The 20,007-nt window shown below is 41.9% G+C and overlaps 1 protein-coding gene across 2 annotated transcripts; it reads left to right on the plus strand.

The window, feature by feature from the left end:
* Positions 1-864: 864 nt before the first annotated feature.
* DSCC1 (DNA replication and sister chromatid cohesion 1) lies at positions 865-18,746 on the plus strand. 2 transcript variants are annotated; one of them, XM_084618171.1, is made up of 9 exons: positions 865-1,142; positions 3,951-4,119; positions 7,367-7,501; positions 10,927-11,033; positions 11,728-11,778; positions 13,427-13,479; positions 14,719-14,873; positions 15,523-15,671; positions 17,172-18,746. In XM_084618171.1, exons 1-9 carry the CDS (start codon positions 973-975, stop codon positions 17,278-17,280), a joined length of 1,098 nt encoding a protein of 365 aa, XP_084474297.1. In that variant the 5' UTR covers positions 865-972; the 3' UTR covers positions 17,281-18,746. The 2 variants fall into 2 exon arrangements, with proteins under 2 accessions (XP_084474297.1, XP_084474296.1); XM_084618170.1 differs by having other exon boundaries at positions 10,927-11,017; positions 11,640-11,778.
* The last annotated feature ends 1,261 nt before the right edge of the window (positions 18,747-20,007 follow it).

Below are 20,007 nucleotides of genomic sequence, written 5' to 3' on the forward strand. Positions count from 1 at the left end.
GCTACGTAATTCTGATTGTCAGGGATTCAGCCCATCAGAGCCATGATCGCTGCCCACAGTGATCAGAAAATCTCTCTCCACCTTGCTACCGTTAATTGTGGTTAGTCTCTCACATGGCATGTGACTCCAAACAGGAATCAAAGGGCAGTCAACAACCAGCTGTTCCCCTTTGTAAGGGAGTCTAATGGGGCACGGGGAAAGCAACTGTACCAACTCCCTAAGCTCAGGGACCCCCAAAACATCTGTGTCAACGAAGTGCAATGGAAGGCAGTGAGGCCAAAGGGAACACGATAGGTTGGGGGCCGCTGGTGCCCTTCTCTGTTACAGATTGTGTCTTCACTGGGAAACAGGAGCTCAGGGACAGAGCCAGCTCGAGAGCCACCTGTCCGTACCTAAGAACGGCCGTACTGGGTCCGACTAAAGGTCCATCTAGCCCAATAGCCTGTCTCTGACAATAGCCAACGCCAGGTGGTGTCCCAGAGGGAATGAACAGAACAGGTCATCCTCAAATGACCCACCCCGTCGCCCATTCCCAGCTTCTGCAGGGAACCTCCCTGCAGCTAAAGGGGAAAACCTGGGAGATGAGCACAGGGCAGCCCCCCTCTCAGGGAGGAGGCAGCACGATGGGGGAAGCTCTTTCCCCGTTACTGCCTCACACCGCAACTCCACCGCCCGCACCTGCTCTGCAGGGGGTATTCGTGCGTGCACCGCGCGCGGGCGTTTGTCCTTCCCCCGAACCACAGGCCAAGGGGGAGAGCTCCCGCTCCTTCGTCCCCCGCCTCATCTAGACGCTGCCGCGCGCCTCCGCCCCCCCCCCCCAAGCACTAGGGCTCACGTGACTCTTCTCTGGCGGATGTAGGGCTCTCTCCGGCTTCAGGGCCCGCCCCGAGCGCGGCGCGGGGTTTTCGCGCGCTCTCGGGACCGTTTGCCGCGCGCCCGTCCCGTTGAGCGGGGAGCCCGGCGCCGGGCAGGATGCGGAGCCGCGAGGAGGTGGAGGCCACGCTGCACATCGCGAAGCTGAAGCCGGCGGAGCTGCTGCCGCCCGTGCACTGCCTCAGCTTCAGCCCCCGCGCCAGCGCCGGGGAGTGCTGCCTGCTGCAGCTGGAGCCGGGCCTCTGCGCCGAGCTGGAGGCGGGGCGCAGGTGCGGAGGTGGCCCGGCCTGGGACTGCGGCGCGCGCGGGGGACCGGGCCTGCAGCGCGCCCTGGCGGGCGGGGCAGGAACGATCGCGAGGGGGAGGGACCGCCGGGACCTTGCCAGGCGGTCGTGTGACCTGGGTGCCGGGGGGGAATGAAGGGGCAGATCACAGTTAAAATGGCTCTGTACAAGCTGCCGAACCGAAAGCCTCCCTGGGGCCCCCTGCGCATCTTGCCCGGGCGGAGTTTAAATTTCTGTTTTTAATTCATTGTTTTAATTCCCTATTGGTTAAAATGTGAAATGATCAAGGTTTGTATCCCTGGAACGTATCTGTTTCCCGTGAACAGCACCATGAATTAAAACGTGGCTCTCAACTTCTCAACACTCTGCCTGTGAATAGTTCCTTTGAGCTCCGTAGGACTGTTCATGAAGTGCATACGTGCGAACCCCATTTGTTTTTCGTGGTTCAGGGTAGTTTCTTTTGGTTGAAACAGTGGGATGTATTCTGGTTTTAGGGGCCACACAGGACTCTCTGGAGCATGGAGCCCTGGGAGAAAGTGTGAGTGCCGTGGGGGTTGTGGTTAGTAAAAGGTTTGAAAAATCCTTCATTTGACTGCAGTTGTCCTCTAAGGCAGGGGTTCTCAACCTTTTTCTTTCTCAGAACCCCCCAACTTGCTATAAAAACTCCATGGTCCAGCTGTACAACCATACCTGTTTTTCTGTATATAAAAGCCAGGGCTGGCATTAGGGGGTAGCAGACAGGGCAGTTACCTGGGGTCCCACACAACAGGGGGCCCCATGAAGCTAAGCTGCTCAGGCTTTGGCTTCAGTCCTGGGTGGTGTGGCGAAGGGGCGTTGGTTTTCTGCCCTGGGCCTCAGTGAATCTAATGCCAGTCCTGCTTGGAGGACCACCTGAAACCTGATGAAAGCCCCCCAGGGGGCCTCGGACCCCTGGTTGAGAACTGCTGCTCTAAGGCAAAAGTGTAGGAAAATGTTAAAAATCACATGGAAGCAGAAGTTTTTTCTGAAGAACATTCCGAGTTAATAGGTCTGGGTTTTTATTAGAGGAACAGTTGCTGTGCCATTACCCAGTGCCCTGAAGTAAGCTGGGCGTGACTGGGACTTCAGTGCAGTGTTGGTCATGTATATGAGCTTTCAGGATCAAGATTTAAAAGATCAGAAAGTGGGTGAAATGAACAAATGAGCAAGAGGTGTGGGAACGAGGAAGGGGTAACAGTAATATGATTAAACTAACTGTATGTCACAACTTGGAGATATAAGGAGGACTTGTGGCACCTTAGAGACTAACAAATTTATTAGAGCATAAGCTTCCGTGAGCTACAGCTCACTTCATCAGATGCATGCAGTGGAAAATATAGTGGGAAGATTTTATATACACAGAGAACATGAAACAATGGGTGTTACCATACAGACTGTAACAAGAGAGATCAGGAAAGGGGAGCTATTACGAGTGTGGGAGGGGGCTTTTGTAGTGATAATCAAGGTGGGCCATTTCCAGCAGTTGACAAGAATAGTAGGAGGGGAAATAAGGGGAAATAGATTTACTTTGTGTAATGACACATCCACTTCCAGTCTTTATTCAAGCCTAAATTAATTGTATCCAGTTTGCAAACTAATTCCAATTCAGCAGTCTCTCGTTAGCATATATCACATTGGTGGATGTGCAGGTGAACGAGCCTCTGATAGTGTGGCTGATGTGATTAGGCCCTATGATGGTGTTGCCTGAATAGATATGTGGACACAGCTGGCAACGGGTTTTGTTGCAAGGATAGGTTCCTGGGTTAGTGTTTTTGGTGTGGGGTTGCTGGTGAGTATTTGCTTCTGGTTGGGGGGCTGTTTGTAAGCAAGGACCTGCGCATCTACCAATGTGATATATGCCATCATGTGCCAGCAATGCCGCTCTCCCATGTACATTGGCCAAACTGGACAGTCTCTACGTAAAAGAATAAATGGACATAAATCAGATGTCAAGAATTATAACATTCAAAAACCAGTCGGCGAACACTGCAGTCTCTTTGGTGACTCGATTACAGACCTAAAAGTAGCAATTCTTCAACAAAAAAACTTCAAAAACAGACTCCAATGAGAGACTGCTGAATTGGAATTAATTTGCAAACTGGATACAATTAACTTAGGCTTGAATAAAGACTGGGAGTGGATGGGTCATTACACAAAGTAAATCTATTTCCCCTTGTTTTTTTCCCCTCCTACTGTTCTTGTCAACTGCTGGAAATGGCCCACCTTGATTGTCACTACAAAAGGTCCTGCCCCCTGCTCTCCTGCTGGTAATAAGAAAAGGAGGATTTGTGGCACCTTAGAGACTAACAAAGCATAAGCTTTCGTGAGCTACAGCTCATTTCACTGGATGCATTCAGTGGGGGGGAGGGGGGGAAGGTAATAGCTCACCTTTCCTGATCACTCTTGTTACAGTCTCTATGGTAACACCCATTTTTTCATGTTCTCTGTGTATATAAAATCTCCCCACTATATTTTCCACTGTATGCATCCGATGAAGTGAACTGTAGCTCACGAAAGCTTATGCTCTAATAAATTGGTTAGTCTCTAAGGTGCCACAAGTACTCCTTTTCTTTTTACAGATACAGACTAACACGGCTGCTACTCTGAAACTTGTAGATATGATATTCCAACTGGTAGCAGTAGTCATAGTAACTGCAACTTGCCACCTGGTTAGCAATATTTTTAATGTATTTGAAATGTTATGTCATCTGAAAATAAAGATGAGTATTCCTTTGCTATTTTTGCATTTAAAAACAAGAACTTGTTTTTTTTCAGCCTAGTGATTCGTGGTGACAAAGATGAACAAGCTGTGCTGTGCAGTAAAGATAAAACTTATGATATGAAAATAGCAGATACTTCAAATATGTTGCTGTTTATCCCTGGCTGTAAAACTCCAGAACAGCTGCTTGTAGATCAAGCATCATGTAATGTCATTCACACCCAGGTATATTCTTTTGTTTCCTTATCGTCTATTCTTCACATTAGTGTTTCACCTAAGGTGCCTATTATTATAGTATCTTACAATTGCAAATGATCAGCATGAGTGTATTAACATAAAACTTATCTATCATGGCTTCAGTTATCATCTGTTTAACAGATCCAAGCATAAAGTCTGTTTTGGGTGAGGCAGTAAGTACTTATGGTGCTTAGTAACTTCAAAGAATAGATATTTTCTCCTTCACTCAAGTGAGCTGTCTTAAATATAAGACACGAAGAGCAAATTGACACTTTTACATTAGTAGAGTGCCTGTTTAAATGGCCTACCCTGAAAGGCACATTTTGCTGCACTTTCTTAGTTCCATTGTCTAAAAAAAAAATCTTCAAAGATGACTCTTCTATCCTACCTGTTGCATCTGGAAAGATTCTATGGGATGGAGGATTTTAGAATTATGAGTTTAAAGAATTCATTGTTTCTGCCCCTTTGAAGCAAATGTAATAGATCAAATTTTCCTAAAAATGGTTAGGAAAATATTATCATTTGCTCTTAATTTTGTACAGTGGGTATAATGACATCACTAAGGAGGAGTCGCCCTCCTTCTCCAGTTCTAGAACAATCAGAGCATCATTTATTCCGCAGAGTTTGCAGTTCTGCTAGTAGGAAAAAGTCCATTCAAAACAAAGTAGATTAACAAGAAAGTAATATTCCTTCTCCTTCACTCTTGCTATGTTCTGTAATGATTTTTTGAAGTCCCAGGCACCAAGATAACTTCCTGTCAAATCACTTTGGGGTTTTTTTGGTTGGGATCTTTCCTAACACCATCCCAAACATGTTGTAGTGCAGGGGTGGGCAAAGTTTTTGGGCCGAGGGCCACATCTGGGTGGGGAAATTGTATGCAGGGCTTGGGCAGGGGGTTGGGGTGCGTGAGGGAGTGTGGGGTATGGGAGGGGGTGCGGTGTGCAGGAACAGGCTCAGGGCAAGGGATTGGGGCAGAGGAGGGGTGCAGGGTGTGGCAGGGGACTCAGGGCAGGGGGTTGGGTACCCGGGGGTGCAGCAGGGGGCTATGGGAAGGGGTGCAGGAGGGTGATCAGGGGGTTGGGGTGCAGGAGGGATTCGGGCTCCAGCCCAGCGCCACTTACCTAAAGCAGCTCCGGGGTGGCAGTGGTGCACACCGCTCCGGGAAGCAGCCAGAACCATGTCCCTGCACAGCCCCGTGGGGGGGCACAGGGCTCCACACACTGCCCTTGCCACGCCTCCAGGGACCTACCCTGAAGTTCCCATTGGCCGTGGTTCCCGTTCCCGGCCAATGGGAACTGTGGGGGGCGGCGCCTGGAGCCAAGGGCAACGCATGGAGCCCTTTGTTCCCCTGACCCTGGGGCTCCAGGGAAATGGTGCTGGCCGCTTCTCAGAGCAGCGTGGGGCCCACGGCACCACTGGGGGCAATTCTGCATGCCATAGTTTGCCCACCCCTGTTGTAGTGTATAGTTATATTGCTTAGATTGCAAACTCTTTATGAGAGGTACTTTCTTTTTGTTATGTGTGCATAGTGCTAAACATAATGGGATTGGGGCCTGTAAGTGCTACTATAATACAAATAATATAAATTACCTTTCTTCTGGAAGCAGTATTGAAAGGCTCATGCATCAGTCCAAAGAGATGATCACTCAGGAGCAAGCACTCCCTTCCACAGGGGCTGAGCATTCTGCTATGTTTGTCCAGGGTGAGCAACTAGCTCTGGCTATGAACTCATTATGTGTTAGCATATTTTTCAACCACTAAATGACCAGCAATATCTTCTTCTCTGAGAAATTTGAAAAAAAATGAAAAATAAGTACAGAAAAAAACCCCAAATGTTGTAGTTATTCTGCTTGTGTAATTGCCATTGCATGTGAAAAGAGCTGGAGAACTGAGGTCATAAACTAATATTTATTTAAATAAACTAATATAGGCAAAAACTATAAACAAAAAGAAGTCTAAGCTTTCCAAACAGAATTTGGATACAGTATTTCATATCTAGGCTGCTTTCTTGAGTAGTAGTGCTTGTTTTTTTTTTAATTGACAATCTAGCTTAAATGGTTAAAAGGACAATTTAAAAACAAATTACTTAAAAATCAAATTTCTAGAACATCTTTAAAATCCTGACTTTTAAAAATACATTTATAAAAAAAAAAAACTGAGCTTTTCTGTTGCTGTTAGAAGGATTTTTCATACAGGGGAAAGGGTTGGATCTGAGAGCAATACCACTAAATGAGCTTGGAGCCTGCTGTGCCTTCCCCATTCTGTGCTCACACCTGTCTGATTGCTGGCCTCTTCAACAGAAGAGCATTGCCTACGGCCTCCTATCATCTGAACGCCTCAGTAGGACTTTTGGGGGATGCCCAAGGTATGCTTCAGAGGTATTTCAATGCACCCTGGGATTCCTCTGAAGGTCCTAGAGAGTTTAGAAGATTGGAGACCTTGTATCAATTACACTTTTGGGTTTCTCTTCTCCCTGTGTGGTAGATTAGGGAATGAAGGCAGTTCTTCTGCTGATTGTCCCACTCAGCTTCTGTCATGTCCTGTCTCTGTATACATATCTTTGGAAAGGGAGGCACCCACCTGGGCTCCGAACCCTGCCATGGTGTCGCTGGTAAACCTCTTTTTCAGGGCCTGGGGAAAAGAAGTGTGCAGTATTTTTAACAAATGACCCATGGGCACACTTAGAGCATGTACCTGGCTTATATAGTTATGTAGTGAACATCTTTCTTCTTTCCCAAGATGCATGTTTAATGAAGTGATGATTCATAGCTCCCTTCCGCATTCATTGTGTAGTAAAATGCCCATTAACTAGGAATTCCAGGATATGGGAAATAATTGGGAAGATAGCTTGTGGAGAGCAGCAAGACTGAGGTATTAGAAAAAAAGAACAGATGTTGGAAGGGGTGAAATTGACAGGACTTTAAAATATCTGGCCATTAGCAGGTATTGTCCATATGTAGAGACCAGCTGGTTTCTTTGTCATGTAGACAGTAGGTATGCTTTTATTACTGAACTACAGACTTCTAACTCTTATTCCCAATAATGGACTTCAGTGCTGAGAATATTTCTGCCTACTCTTCTTTAGAAACGAGAAACAATCTCTTTAAAAAAAAAAAAAATCAAGATATTTATTATGTGACCTCTATAAAATTCATTGTTAATTATTCTTTGCAAGTTACCTTGGCTGACAGTGTTAAATTAAATGAGTCACAGAATCTTTAATTTCTTTTTGTAGATTGCTGGTTTCTCCAATAATTACTGGGAATTAAGGAAATGTCGACCTAAACTAAAGAAATTAAAGAAACTTCTAATGGAAAATCCTTATGAAGGGCCAGACAGTGAGAGAGAGAAAGCTCTGACTGACTCAAAGGTAAGCCTGTTAAGTAAATCACTTCCTTGTTTTTACTTTTCCTTTGTAATTGGTAATGCTATAAAAGCCTAGTAAAGCTACATTCTTAACTAGAAAAAATAGCTTTGCTCCCAGTTTTACTTAATTATGCAGAATTGTGCCCTTGTACACAGTCCTGCTCTGAGCTGCTTTTTCTCCCTGCTTGAGACAGCCTGGCATGCTAACCTAGTCAGGAATTGCTCGCAGTGTTACTGGCTGCAGTCAGAAAGCTGTTTGCCTTAGTGAGAAGAGATAGTCTTCCTTTTTTGTGTAGACTAGAGCATGGTTTTCAAACTGTGGGTTGCGACCCAGTACTGGGTCACAGAATGTAAGGCACTGGGTTGTGGCAGCTCTGGTGAGCACTGCTGACTGGGCTGTTAAAATCCCATTAGCAGTGCTGCCCGGCTAAGGCAGGCTAGTCCCTACCTGTTCTGACATCACATTGCGCCCCAGAAGCGGCCAGCAGCAGGTCTGGCTCCTAGGCAGGGGGTCCAAGAGGCTCCACATGCTGACCCCACCCCAAGCACTGGCTCCGGACTCCCTTTGGCCGTTTCCCAGCCAATGGGAGTTTGGGGCGGGGGGGCTGTGCCTGCAGGCAAGAGCCATGCGGAGCAGCTCACACACTTTCACCTAGGAGCTGGGCCTGCTGCTGGCCATTTCCAGGGCACAGCATGGTCCACGGTGCCAGGATAGGCAGGAAGCCTGCCTTAGCACCCTTGCTGCTCCACTGACCGGGAGCGGCCGCAGAAAAGCCACTCCACCCCCATGCCCCAATCCCCTACCCCAGCCCTGAGCCCTCCCCAGAGCCCCCTCCTGCATCCCAAATCCCTCATTCCTGGCCCCACCCCAGAGCCCTGACCCCCTCCCACACCCTGAACCCCTCATTCCTGGTCGCAACCCTCACCCCCAACCCTCTGCCCCAGCCCAGAGCCCCCTCCCACACGCTGAACCCCTCATCCCCAGCTCCACTGGGTCACAGAAATCAACAATTTTCTTCATCTTCAAAAAAAGTTTGAAAACATTGGACAGAGGATGGTGAGAAGAATTACTGTCCCCCTTCTGCAGGGGGAAGACTTCTGCACTAAGCTAGCAAAATGAAGCCAGAAGTTGTGGGGGGGAAAACTGACCACATCCATTTTGAAGTCTTAAGGAACTGGCTATCTAAATCCCCCAAATGTTATGTGACTATCAGGTGTAGTGGCTTTCCCCACCGTTACTTGTGCTTCTTGTGACTTCATTTTACCCTATGTAAAAGGCACTCACCACTAAGGAAAGGGAAGTAGAATGATATGGGAAGGAAGAGAAGTAGAATAGCAAGGGTGATATGGAGGAAGTGGAGGGAGAAAGGGTTGAGATTACTCCAAAGGCAGACATAATTACAGATCTGTGCTGCCAGAGATCATAGGTTTTGTTATTAACCTGCAAGTTCTGCCTTCAGAAAATCCAGTTCAGGCATCAAGAATGGTCAGAATGAGAGATATGAATCATCTGACTTAAAATATAAGGCACGTCTTGAGGAAATATTATTAAGTAAAGAATTTTTTCATGATGGAGTAAAATACAGTTTCTGAACATTTACATATGATCTATTAGCTGACTAGTTTTAAAACTAACTTACATTTGCATGACAATACAAATATCCTTTCAAATATTAATGCTCAAAGATAACATCTGAGACTTCTCCGCGTTTAAAAGAAAATACTTTTAACATGTCAGTTTTGTCTAATTATCTTCTATCTTCCGACCAAAACTCAGAATATTAAAGGGATAATTTTTTTTTTTTTTTTTAAAAACATAAGATTCTTAACTGTGTTACAGATAACATTGTGGAACTTTAAATATAGATTGTAAGTTCCCTGGGAGGACAGGCTACGCCTTGCTGTGGGCATTAATTCTGACTGGAGCCCCTAGATGCTACCACAATACAAGTGATGATATGCATTTTTGTTATGCTCCTTGTTAACTCTTTGCATTTCTCTTGGCATGGGCAACTAACAAGTGATTGTTTTTTCCTGTGCACAAAAATGATCAATTCAGTAGATTATAGGAAACTCATGTTTTTATAACACAGCATACTGCTACAGTGTTTGTTGCATATATTCACTCAATATTTCAATGTATTCACTGCTGACCAATGAAGTAAAACAGCGGATATTCAGTATCCAAGTACAGCAGCACTGAACAAGTGTGAGGCAGAAAGTGAAGAATACTGTTGCCAGTGAAATTACAGTAAAATTTAGACAGAATAAACTATTTAAGATGCAGGGTGGATTTGATTTAAATCAGGATTTAAATCACTAGTCAGGAAGACTTGATTTAATCATGGTTTTCTACATAAGTGCATTCTTGTTGGTTATTATAATCTTAATACATATTCTTCACAACTCAAAAATAGATGTAGGTTTCTTTTTTAGAAGGTACACGCTTTACATTTTTAAACAGTGATTTATTTTGAAAACTTTTCAGATTAGTTTTACAGCTAAATCAGAAAATGAATGATTGTTTGGTTATTTCATTTACCAAAAGTAATTGAAGCAGATATTTATGAAGTCATTGGGAGATGAACTATTTCCAATTCAACAGGTTAATCATTAATATTTGGAGGATTTTCTTGCCATGCTGTATTAGGAGGAGAACATCACCAGACAGACATTTAAATTGTTTTATTTAACTAAAACAACGTTAAATATTCTGGATTTTTTTCTTCAACAGCAAACATATAATATTTTAACAAAACAAGCATATGTCCCTCACTTCTCACATTTTTCTCCAGACTTCTTCTTGTCCAGATCTATTCTGCCCCCACAATCTTCTATTCACTGAACTTTTTGAAACTTTGCACTTTTAGAGAGAGGTAAGAGATTAACTCTGTGTATACAAATTTGCAGAGGGACAATAGGGTTGAGGTCTGTTATTTCTCACCTCTATATATTATTTACTTGCTTGTTAACAGCAAATACGTTTTAAAGTATGTTACCTCTGGAGACACAAATCCACAGTTTGAGAACTGCAAAACTAAGCATCTCTGATGGTATCTTCTTGCATGCTGCAAATGTGTACCTCGCATAGGATGGCCACTTGAGCTAGTCTGACTTCTGGAGGTAGTCTTATATCACTGGTACATGGTGCAAAGGCTTCCTTTATTTAGAAAGAATGTTATTTTTTAAAAAAATTGAATGATCTTTGGAGAAACTAGTTTAAATTGCAGGAAAAGATTGTTTGCAAATTTGAACTAGTGTGGTAAATTTAAGAGACTTTAAAACCCAAGCCTCCACTGTGTTCTCCCATCCCTGTTCTAAATAATGTTTATCTTCATCATATTTATATGAGGTAATATTTACTTTCTTCAGTTTAGCTTTAGCAAGGGTTGAAGGTAATCCATTTTTTTTTCTTCTTGCATGCTGCAGTATACAATGGAAGACTTGCTAGATCGGATTCAAGCGAGTGAGGAGGAAATACTGCATCAATTGCAGGTTATAAATGCCTGTAAAATTGAAGGTATTTGTCCCTATAGGTAGGATATGTATTATTTTGTAGCATAACACATGGGGTCAACTTAGTGAGGAATGCAAGAAAGTGGTGGTCTCTGCAGGGCTTTGTATAGCTTTCTCCCGAAATGTCAATAGTATCTTCCAATGTTTTATGTAGGAGTCAAAGGAGTTAATTGCTTTATTTGACTCCAAGCAGTCACAACATGAAAGGCAGGCAGATAGACATAGGCATGCATAGTGGGTTGAGAATACCTGCCACTATTGTTAGTAGTTCTCAAATGCTTGCATAACATGCATCACAAAATATTAAAAATTCTTATTGACTACATCCCTATTCAATAGTATAACATCCCTGTAACAACTGTGCAGTAGTTGATTTACATAGAAAAGTAACAAGGTATTTTGATCTCTCCTTGAAAAATTTAATCACACTGGTCTCTGCTCCGTTCTACTATTCTGTTCCTTTCCTTTTTCTCCTCTTGTTAAATGTTGTTTAAATAATCTTTTAAGAGCTTGGTATTCTGTTTGTGCCTTGAAAGGGAGCTGAGACTCAAGTGTGAGAATCCTGAAAGATATTTTCAGAGAAGCAGAATTACGAAGTATTATTACATATTTCTTCTGTTTGGCAGGATATTGGAGGGTTCTAGAATTTGATTATGAGATGAAACTTCTGAATCATGTGACTCAGTTAATAGATTCTGAATCTTGGTCTTTTAGCAAGGTTCCTTTAAGTATCTGTCTTCAAGAACTTGGATCCCTGGAACCCAAGTAAGTATCTTTTTGTTTCTTTGTGCTTAAAGCACTAGAAAACAAATTACTGTTACTCATATTAATCATCATTAGTATTTGCACTTACCATAGAGGAGTCGTATAATAACTATATTCAACTAACAGTGCTCAAGATTAGAAGTTCTTTGACTCCGTAAAACATAAATCCATTTCACCTTCAAGGTACAATCCTGCTCTGAGGTCAGCGTGGAGCTGCACTGCTCCATGGAGAGCTCTGGCTCATAGTTAGGAACACATTCATTGCTACAACCTACTTGGGGCGGGAAGAGATGCACTTACCCCCTGCCCACTCTAAATGCTTCTGGCCACCTTTGTTGTCTGGTATGTAGGTGGGACAGAGCTATGGCCTGTCTCCTCATATGTTTTGCAGGAATCTTTTGTCCCATAGGGGAGCAGTCCTTTTATATAGGGAGTATGTGGGCTGCAATTGTGTCCCTTGCTGTGAATGGGCCACAGTGCGGGCTTCTTATACCCATTTTTCCCTCCCACCATTTTTTATGTGCTCAAGGGGAGTATAGCATGGCCCTGAGTAATTTTATACAGTAAAGGTGTGACACTTCAGGTCTGGTTAGACTGATCTCTGTTCCCTGGTCAGTGTCACATAATCATGGGTCGTGATTACAAAAAATCCTACTCCAGTCTCATAGCAGGCATAAGTATCCACTGACTACTGTTAAAACGTACACTGACACAGCAGCTAAAGTGCTGTTCACTCTATTGTATGTTCTGCTTGTACCCATGACTTAATTGGCAGACTGCTGCCCATGGTGGAATACCATTCAGGAAGCATGGCAAACGAAAAATGTGTGGTGGGCACCTCCTGCATAATCATTTTGTGTTATGCAGTGGCACTTCTGGTAGTGTAATGCTTTATTTGAATAAATATCAGTGATCATATTAATAGAATAGTATTAAAATATTTACAGGCCATTCCATTCAAATTACAAGGCTACTGAATTGTGCTTACTGACTGAGGCTTTATAAATTTTTGTTGAACTTCATTTAGGGGAAAAAAACCCATACTAACATTTTGCTTTTATCCAAAATCTGCAAAGTAGTACAAGTTAGGCTATAATTTGATGCAACCAGTCCATAAAGTACCTTTTATTAATATGTTATACATATCTGCAGTGCTTTGTAAACCTCTGTGATGCTTTTTGCTGGTGAAAAATGAGGGCAGGCAAGAGTCCTATCTTCCTTCCCTCTGCATCTCTTCAAAGCACAGTGGGAGTGGGCACTAAGGAGGCGAAGTTGCTGGGGTACCATGGCAGGGGATCTTCAGAGACCCTGGATCAACCTCCCTCACTTTGTCCATTTCAGCCCCTATTTACTTTGTTCCCTTTCAGCTCCTGTTACTTCTATGTCTCTCTGTCAGCTCTGTCGCCTTAGTCTGTTCCTTTGCTCCCTAACCCTTCAGCTGCTATGACACATCCCATCCCCTGTTGTCTTTCCTGCTTTTGCTTTGTCTGCCCCTGTTTCAGTGTGTTAGTGGGAGGGAGGAAGGTATTTGTAGTGATTTTTTTGATTGTATGCTAACTTTATACAATACATAATTTCAAAATGCCTTCCTTTGCCATAAATCTGAAATGCATAAAAGTTGATTTTAAAGTTTAACTTTTTCTTTCAGAGAAATGATTCAACATATTCTTTTAAGTTATGGAAAGAAATATACTGATGAAGGTAAGTTATGGCAGGGATGCATTTATTAAGAAAGGAGGGTTAAGAATTAACAAATTACGTAACTAGAACAACAAAGTGTAAGAGAGTAGGGAGGCCAACCCTGAGCTAAGAAATGTTTAGGCTGATTATCATGAAAACTTTCCTTAACAGTGAGGTCTACTAAACTATGGGATAGGGAAACTAGTGTCATTAGAGAAAAATCATGAATTAGCAGAGAGGTGCCTGAGATAAGCTAGTAGATCTTTCCAATTCATAACCTCTGTGATTGAGTTTAAATGTGTTGCACAGTATTAAAGAACTCTTTTTCTGATGGATTTTATCATCCAGGCATTTGAATTAACTTGTGTAGTAGGGCATAGTGGGGCCTATAGGCCCAACATGGGTGTTTCTGATTTCAGCTCATAATGTGGGGTTGGAATGAGTGTTGGGAAAGGCAGAGCTATAGAAGGCACTCTACTTGCATAAGCGGAGACCACGGAAGTGGCAAGACCTGGTGTGGCGCTCTCCATTAAAGGCATTGGAAATGGCGCTATTGCAGCAGTGACTGTTGGGATATCTCTAGACAAGGTGCATGGGAGGGGTTGGTTTGTCTGAGCCCAAGGAAGTGGCCTGGAAGTCTGAGAGGACCTGGATGCAGGAGGAGTTTGGGAAGGGAGAAGGTGAAGCAGGTAAACTTGAAACCCAGGGTTCGCACATATTCTTTTTTTCGTTGGGCTTTGGACTAGGTTTTTCAGAGTGGGAGAACGTGCACCTTACCCTCTTCGCTACCCTGTATCAAGGGAGAAGACCAGGATACCGCCCTTGGGGAAGTGAAAGGACTACTGAACTGTTTAGCTCAGAGAGTGCAAACAACTGTTGATATCAGACTTGCATAAACAAGAGTGAAAGGGATGGGGGTGGCAGGGGAGGTAAAAGGACTGTTTCACCTGAGGAGGGTGCAGGTCTGTTGATGTTAGTCCTGATCAACAGGGCTAAAAGCTGCAGCTAGGAGAGGACTAAGTATGTACTTGTTTCTGTTCTGACTCTTGTTTACCTGGGAAGGGAGGGAACTTTAGTTTAGCCAGAGCATAAAACAACCAGCCAGAGGGTTAACTTAACCAGCCAGAGGGGAAACTTAGGCACAAATTACCCTGCCAGGAGGGGTAGACTGCAGAGCAGATGGGAAACTTGAGGCACAGAAATGTCCTGATACCAATGCAAGTAAGAACCTGTGAGTGTAATTTATTTTTCCCTTTACAGATGAAGTTTATTTTGAAATGAATGCAGATAAAATATGCACAGCTACAGCACAAATGCTCTTGCAAAATGCAGTTAAATTCAATCTGTCAGAGTTTCAAGAAGTATGGCAACAAAGTGTCCCCGAAGGGCTGACAACAAGGTTGGATCAGCTCAAGGTAAAAACTAAACTAGTGGATTTGGTTTCATGTATTAGCAGGATGTTCTTACTGCTGTATTGTGTAGGACTTGTATATGAATCATGAACAACCGGCTTCTTATTTTTTATTTCAACTGTATTTGCCAGCAGCTGAGAGAAGCACTATAGTCCTGCACTAAAGCATTTACAAAGCATTTCCTGAAAAGTGAAACTGCCTAGGACCTCAGCAGTGTAGGAAGGAGCATGACAGTGCTCTCCTAGCTGTCTCCCTGGACCTGATACACATAGCTATAGAAGAAAAATTTAAAATCTACAGTCTATTACTATCAATGTAGACAGAACTAGAAGTCCAACATACTGTAGAACAGCCTTTAATGATTCCAGCATGCTGTAACCAATATAAATGTTGTTGAAGGTGGTAGTGGGATATCAAGTTGTGTATTTTTACATGTTCCCCTCCCTTAAGGGATGTGAGAACTACCTCCTTCATGATGGCAGGTATTGTGAAGGTTTCAATTTTCCTTCTAGTATTGCTGCTACTCAGAGTTTAGGGGTTAAAAATACTGAGATAAATGTCAACAGTAACACAAATTGATATGCCAAGAGACGGGAGGTTTGATCATGTTTTCTGCGTTAAAATTTGTGTCATCCTATTATTGTCCCAATAGGGTTTGGCTCTGTTGGATAGAAACTCAAGACCAGAGACTATCTTCTTGCTAAAAGTAGAAGACTTACCTGAGGATAACCAGGAAAGGTTCAACAGGCTATTTACCATTCGGGAAAAGTGGACAGAAGCAGACATTACCCCATATATTCAGTAAGTAGTTCACTACTAAGCATAATACTGTTTTAAAGTACAGTAAGTACATAATCACTTGCATAGTACTTCTAGTATACTTGGTTGCATCATGGGCAACTATAGCTGATAAAACCTTAAAGTGCTAGATTTTTTTTGCAAATTCTAAATGAGTAAAATATATTTACAGTATAGTCATTCAGAAGTATTATCTGTACTATGTGAATAGTGAGGGTGAAATCCTGGGGCCCCTTGAACTAAATGGAAGTTTTGTATTGACTTTCACTTCAGTGGGGGTAGAATTTTCCAAAGGATAAAAAGCTAAAAGTTATAAACTGTTTCCTAGTAGACCTTTTCTCCTATTAGTAACACTTTGTGACTCATCCACATGAGCTATCTTGAAATCAAAATCTTAACTGGAAGTTATGTAACTCAACTTTTCACTTGCAGATTATTAAGAGTGTGAATTCACAGTGAGTGTTGGACCAAAGTCTGGAGAAGGGACAGCCAGACTAGTGGAAGATTAAGGGATTAGAAGAGCTTAGTCAGGAAATATTTAAAAGGAGGCAAATTTGAAAGGAGATTAGCAGTAAATATTTGACTTTAGAGAAAAGGCTAAAAAACTTCAACTTTCCTTTATACATCATATCTCCCAAATTAGTTTTCTTTTTAAAGTCAGTAAAATCAAACTTAATTCCAGAACTACACTCCAGTCTTACTTCTCATGTTTCATCCTTTCCCTTAGTCCTTTGGATTGTTCAAAATTGACATAACATTCACATGATCCAATCAAGCTCTGGGCCTTGTTGGGCTAAGCAATGTACAAGCAGACACACTTGGTCTGACATGGTCCTTGCCTCAGAGCTTTGAGCCAAATTCTGCTGTTTAGAGTAAAATCTGAAGTGACTCCATTGACTCAGGCTTGGTCTGAACTTATCGGTATAGCGATGTCCATCGGGGTGTGAAAAAAAAACCCTACACTCCCGACCAACATAGCTACGCCAACAAAATTCCCAGTATAGATGCAGCTCTGTCAATGGAAGAATGTTTTTGTTGATGTAGCTAACATGATTCAGGAAGGTGGTAGCTACACTGACAGAAAACCCCGATGTTGTCTAAGTCTATACTAGGGGGCTATGCTGATACAGCTATGACAGCATAGGCTCTGTTGTGTAAACAGCTATACTGGTGTAATGGAGAACAGAATTAGGCTTTTGCCTTTTAGATTGTAAGATATTCAAGTTAGGAACCATCTTTGTGTTTTGTAAAGCATGTAATATGCTTTTGGGAGTTACATAAATGCAGCAAGCTATGCCAAGGTATGAATTTTAGATGATTGAAAGCATTTTGGGAGAAGCACACCAATAGCTTATTAAGCAACACTCTAGTCAGGCTGATTGCTACATTAGGAAAATCGGTTACTGAAACAGTTTGTACTCAATCCTGAAATACTGTGTCCTAATAACCTTTTTTTAAAATTACTGAAGAGTGTTTTCACCACTACTTTCTTTTTCTCTCCAGAGACTTATGTGCAGAGAAGCAAACAGTAGGTGCACTTCTGACCAAATATGCTCGTTCTTCCATGCAGAATGGCATCAAAGTTTATAACTCTAGAAGACCCATCTCATAACAAGAAATGACCTTATTTAAGAATCAAGAATACATCAAGGAATAACAACTGATGGTGTTCATACCAGAATTATTTAATTATGTAGCAATATCAACTAATTTGAAATGTCACGGTTGTGAAAGACCGGTCAGCTTAAAAAAAAAAAAAGTGTAGTACTGTATGCCAAAGACGGTGGAATTCTTGATTTATTTTAGATCTTTGTGGAAATAATTGCTCTACCAAAATCTAAAAACACACGTTGCTGGAATCTAGTTTCCACCACTTAACCAGAAAGACCTACAAATTTGTTTGTATTGAACTGAAATTTGTAGTTTGTCTTAAAATTCTAGAAGCAAAGTAAACTCAGTATTTTTACTTTCCCTTTGTGCAAAAATATTTGCACATACTCTTTTTAAATAAGTCTGCTGATAGGTTAGTAAAGTCCAATAGAAAATTATTACAGAGAAAACTTATTTCTTCTACACAGCAGTCATTTCCCCCCCATTTATCTTATAAAAGAAGTCTACTTCCGGTGACAGTACTGAATATAATATTTCAAAAGCAAAGTGGAATACTTGGTTTGTTTGCTATAAAAACTGAACTGTCAGAGCATCCTAGTTACCAACAAGCAACATTAGTGTTTTGGGCTATGTGTGTAAAATGAGAAGTTTGGCCTTATCAGTGAATTACTCATTTCCACTGTGGACTACAGGTCAGGCCTTTGGAAAAGTGGTCCTTCTGGTTCATGTCTTTGAATGTGGCTAACATGAAACAGAATTATGAGGCACTTAAATTGTCAAGAACCCAGAACATTAATACTATTGGCAAAAATTGCCTTAAGTTACATGATACTAACAGGTCTGTAAAATCCAGGCTAAGAGGATGCCTCAAATTACTCAGACATGGTATAGACTCAGCAACATTTTCTGTAACCTGCTCTTCACCACTGGAATATTGTCAATATAAAGTTAATATACCAGAAGGCATATTTTTAAAAGTGGTAAATTAAACTGTTTGTAGTATTGTAGTGCATACCTAAAATATATATAAACCCTAGAAAGTTTCTGCAACACTTCTACCCAAATGTAAATATTTTTGAAAGGTAGAGCTGTGAAGCATTTACTCTTTGTAATATTGCCAAGTTAAATGTTGTGAAGGCTTTTTAAAACTGGATTTCCATTTGTTCTTAGTAACCCTGTGCGATCCAGGTTGCTATTTGACAGCTTTGCAAATCTGTGTTAAAGGGAAATATTATTGTAATACTTTAGGTAGCTTGTTATTTAAGATTTGAATGCACCTAAAGCATTCATATATAACCATCATGTGGTCTTCCACACATATAATGTGCCAATGAGTGGGAAAGGAGGGGAAGAGAGAGAAACAAATGTGCTATAAAATAACCTGGTCTAACCTTAAAATAGGGTATACTTATCCTTAGAATTCTAATGTAAGAGCTGAATAAACTCCAGCACCACCTCCTCTCTGCAGTCAGATAGCTTCTCTGTGTGCGTTTTTTTTAATTGAAGGATAGTCTTTCCATTTTGCTAGAATATCCCCAACATAATATGGATGTGAAAAGGCCTTAGTGAACAATAAATCTCAAACTCTCCACAGACTGGGTCTTCAGGGCAGAATTTGGGGGTTCTGTTCCAGGAACTATATACCCTAACTGTTAAGATAGTGAAGCAGGAGTGTGGGTTTTTTTTTGTTTTTTCTTCCCAGTAAAGGGCTGAAGTGAGCAGTGTAGGGCCCACGAGTCTAAACTTCTGTTCTTTCCTCACAGCAGCTCCATTCTCCCACACAAGACCCTCAACACAAAAATATAAAACGGGATTGGCCAGCATGTTAAGGGTCAACATTTTTAATTGCTTAATACAAGATTACTCATCCTGTGGATTATAAATGTCTTACTCTGTAAAGCACCATGTAAATTTACAGTGCTGTGTACTTAAATTTACTTGATAATGAGATCTTCTGGAAAGTAGGAGGAAGCCATGATCTTGTTACCAAGAGAACTGATCAATCAGATTTGTCTAAATACTCTTTAATGAATGTATAATATTCATTGTCAGCTGACTTTAATAAGAATATAATTTACTTGATCAGTTTTAGCAGACTAACAAACAGAAAACAAGCTGTCTTTTGGAGTCAAAACAGTCCTGGATTTGGAAAGAGGAAATTGAAGAGACAGTAGAATAGATTTCAGTAACACCTTATATGCAACAGCTTTCATCCTAAACTAATGGAAACATGACAAAGAGCTTACTGGGAACACAACTAATCTAAACTGTGAAGAAACTTTTAGTGTCACCACTAGGAAAAAAATAGGGCTGGCTTGCTTTTAATGAACTCCTTATGTAGTTAAGCACAGCAGCTTTGTCCCGTAATATAATATTTAATATCATGGAGAGAATTTCATGTATTCATAAATAGACCACACACTACACTGCCCACTACTGCACCTAAAGGACTATATGTACTATTACATGAGGAGATGAGGACTGGGGCCAAGCAGCAGGGGGCTGAATGAAATACACAATACATGTATTTCTTTTTCTCAAATTGAGAGAAGAGTGAGCTGTATATTATACATACAGATGTTCATATAGCTTCCTATAGCAATTTACCTAGTCTGTATCAGCCCTCATATACAGCAGTTATTCACTTGTGGGTTTTATTTGAATCAGATACGTAAACTAGATTTTGGTGATTAATCCACCATTCTCAAAATAACTATTGTTATGGGAT

This window comes from Lepidochelys olivacea (genome assembly GCF_965140295.1).
Source record: "Lepidochelys olivacea isolate rLepOli2 genome assembly, chromosome: 2".
Classification (NCBI taxonomy): Eukaryota; Metazoa; Chordata; order Testudines; family Cheloniidae; genus Lepidochelys; species Lepidochelys olivacea.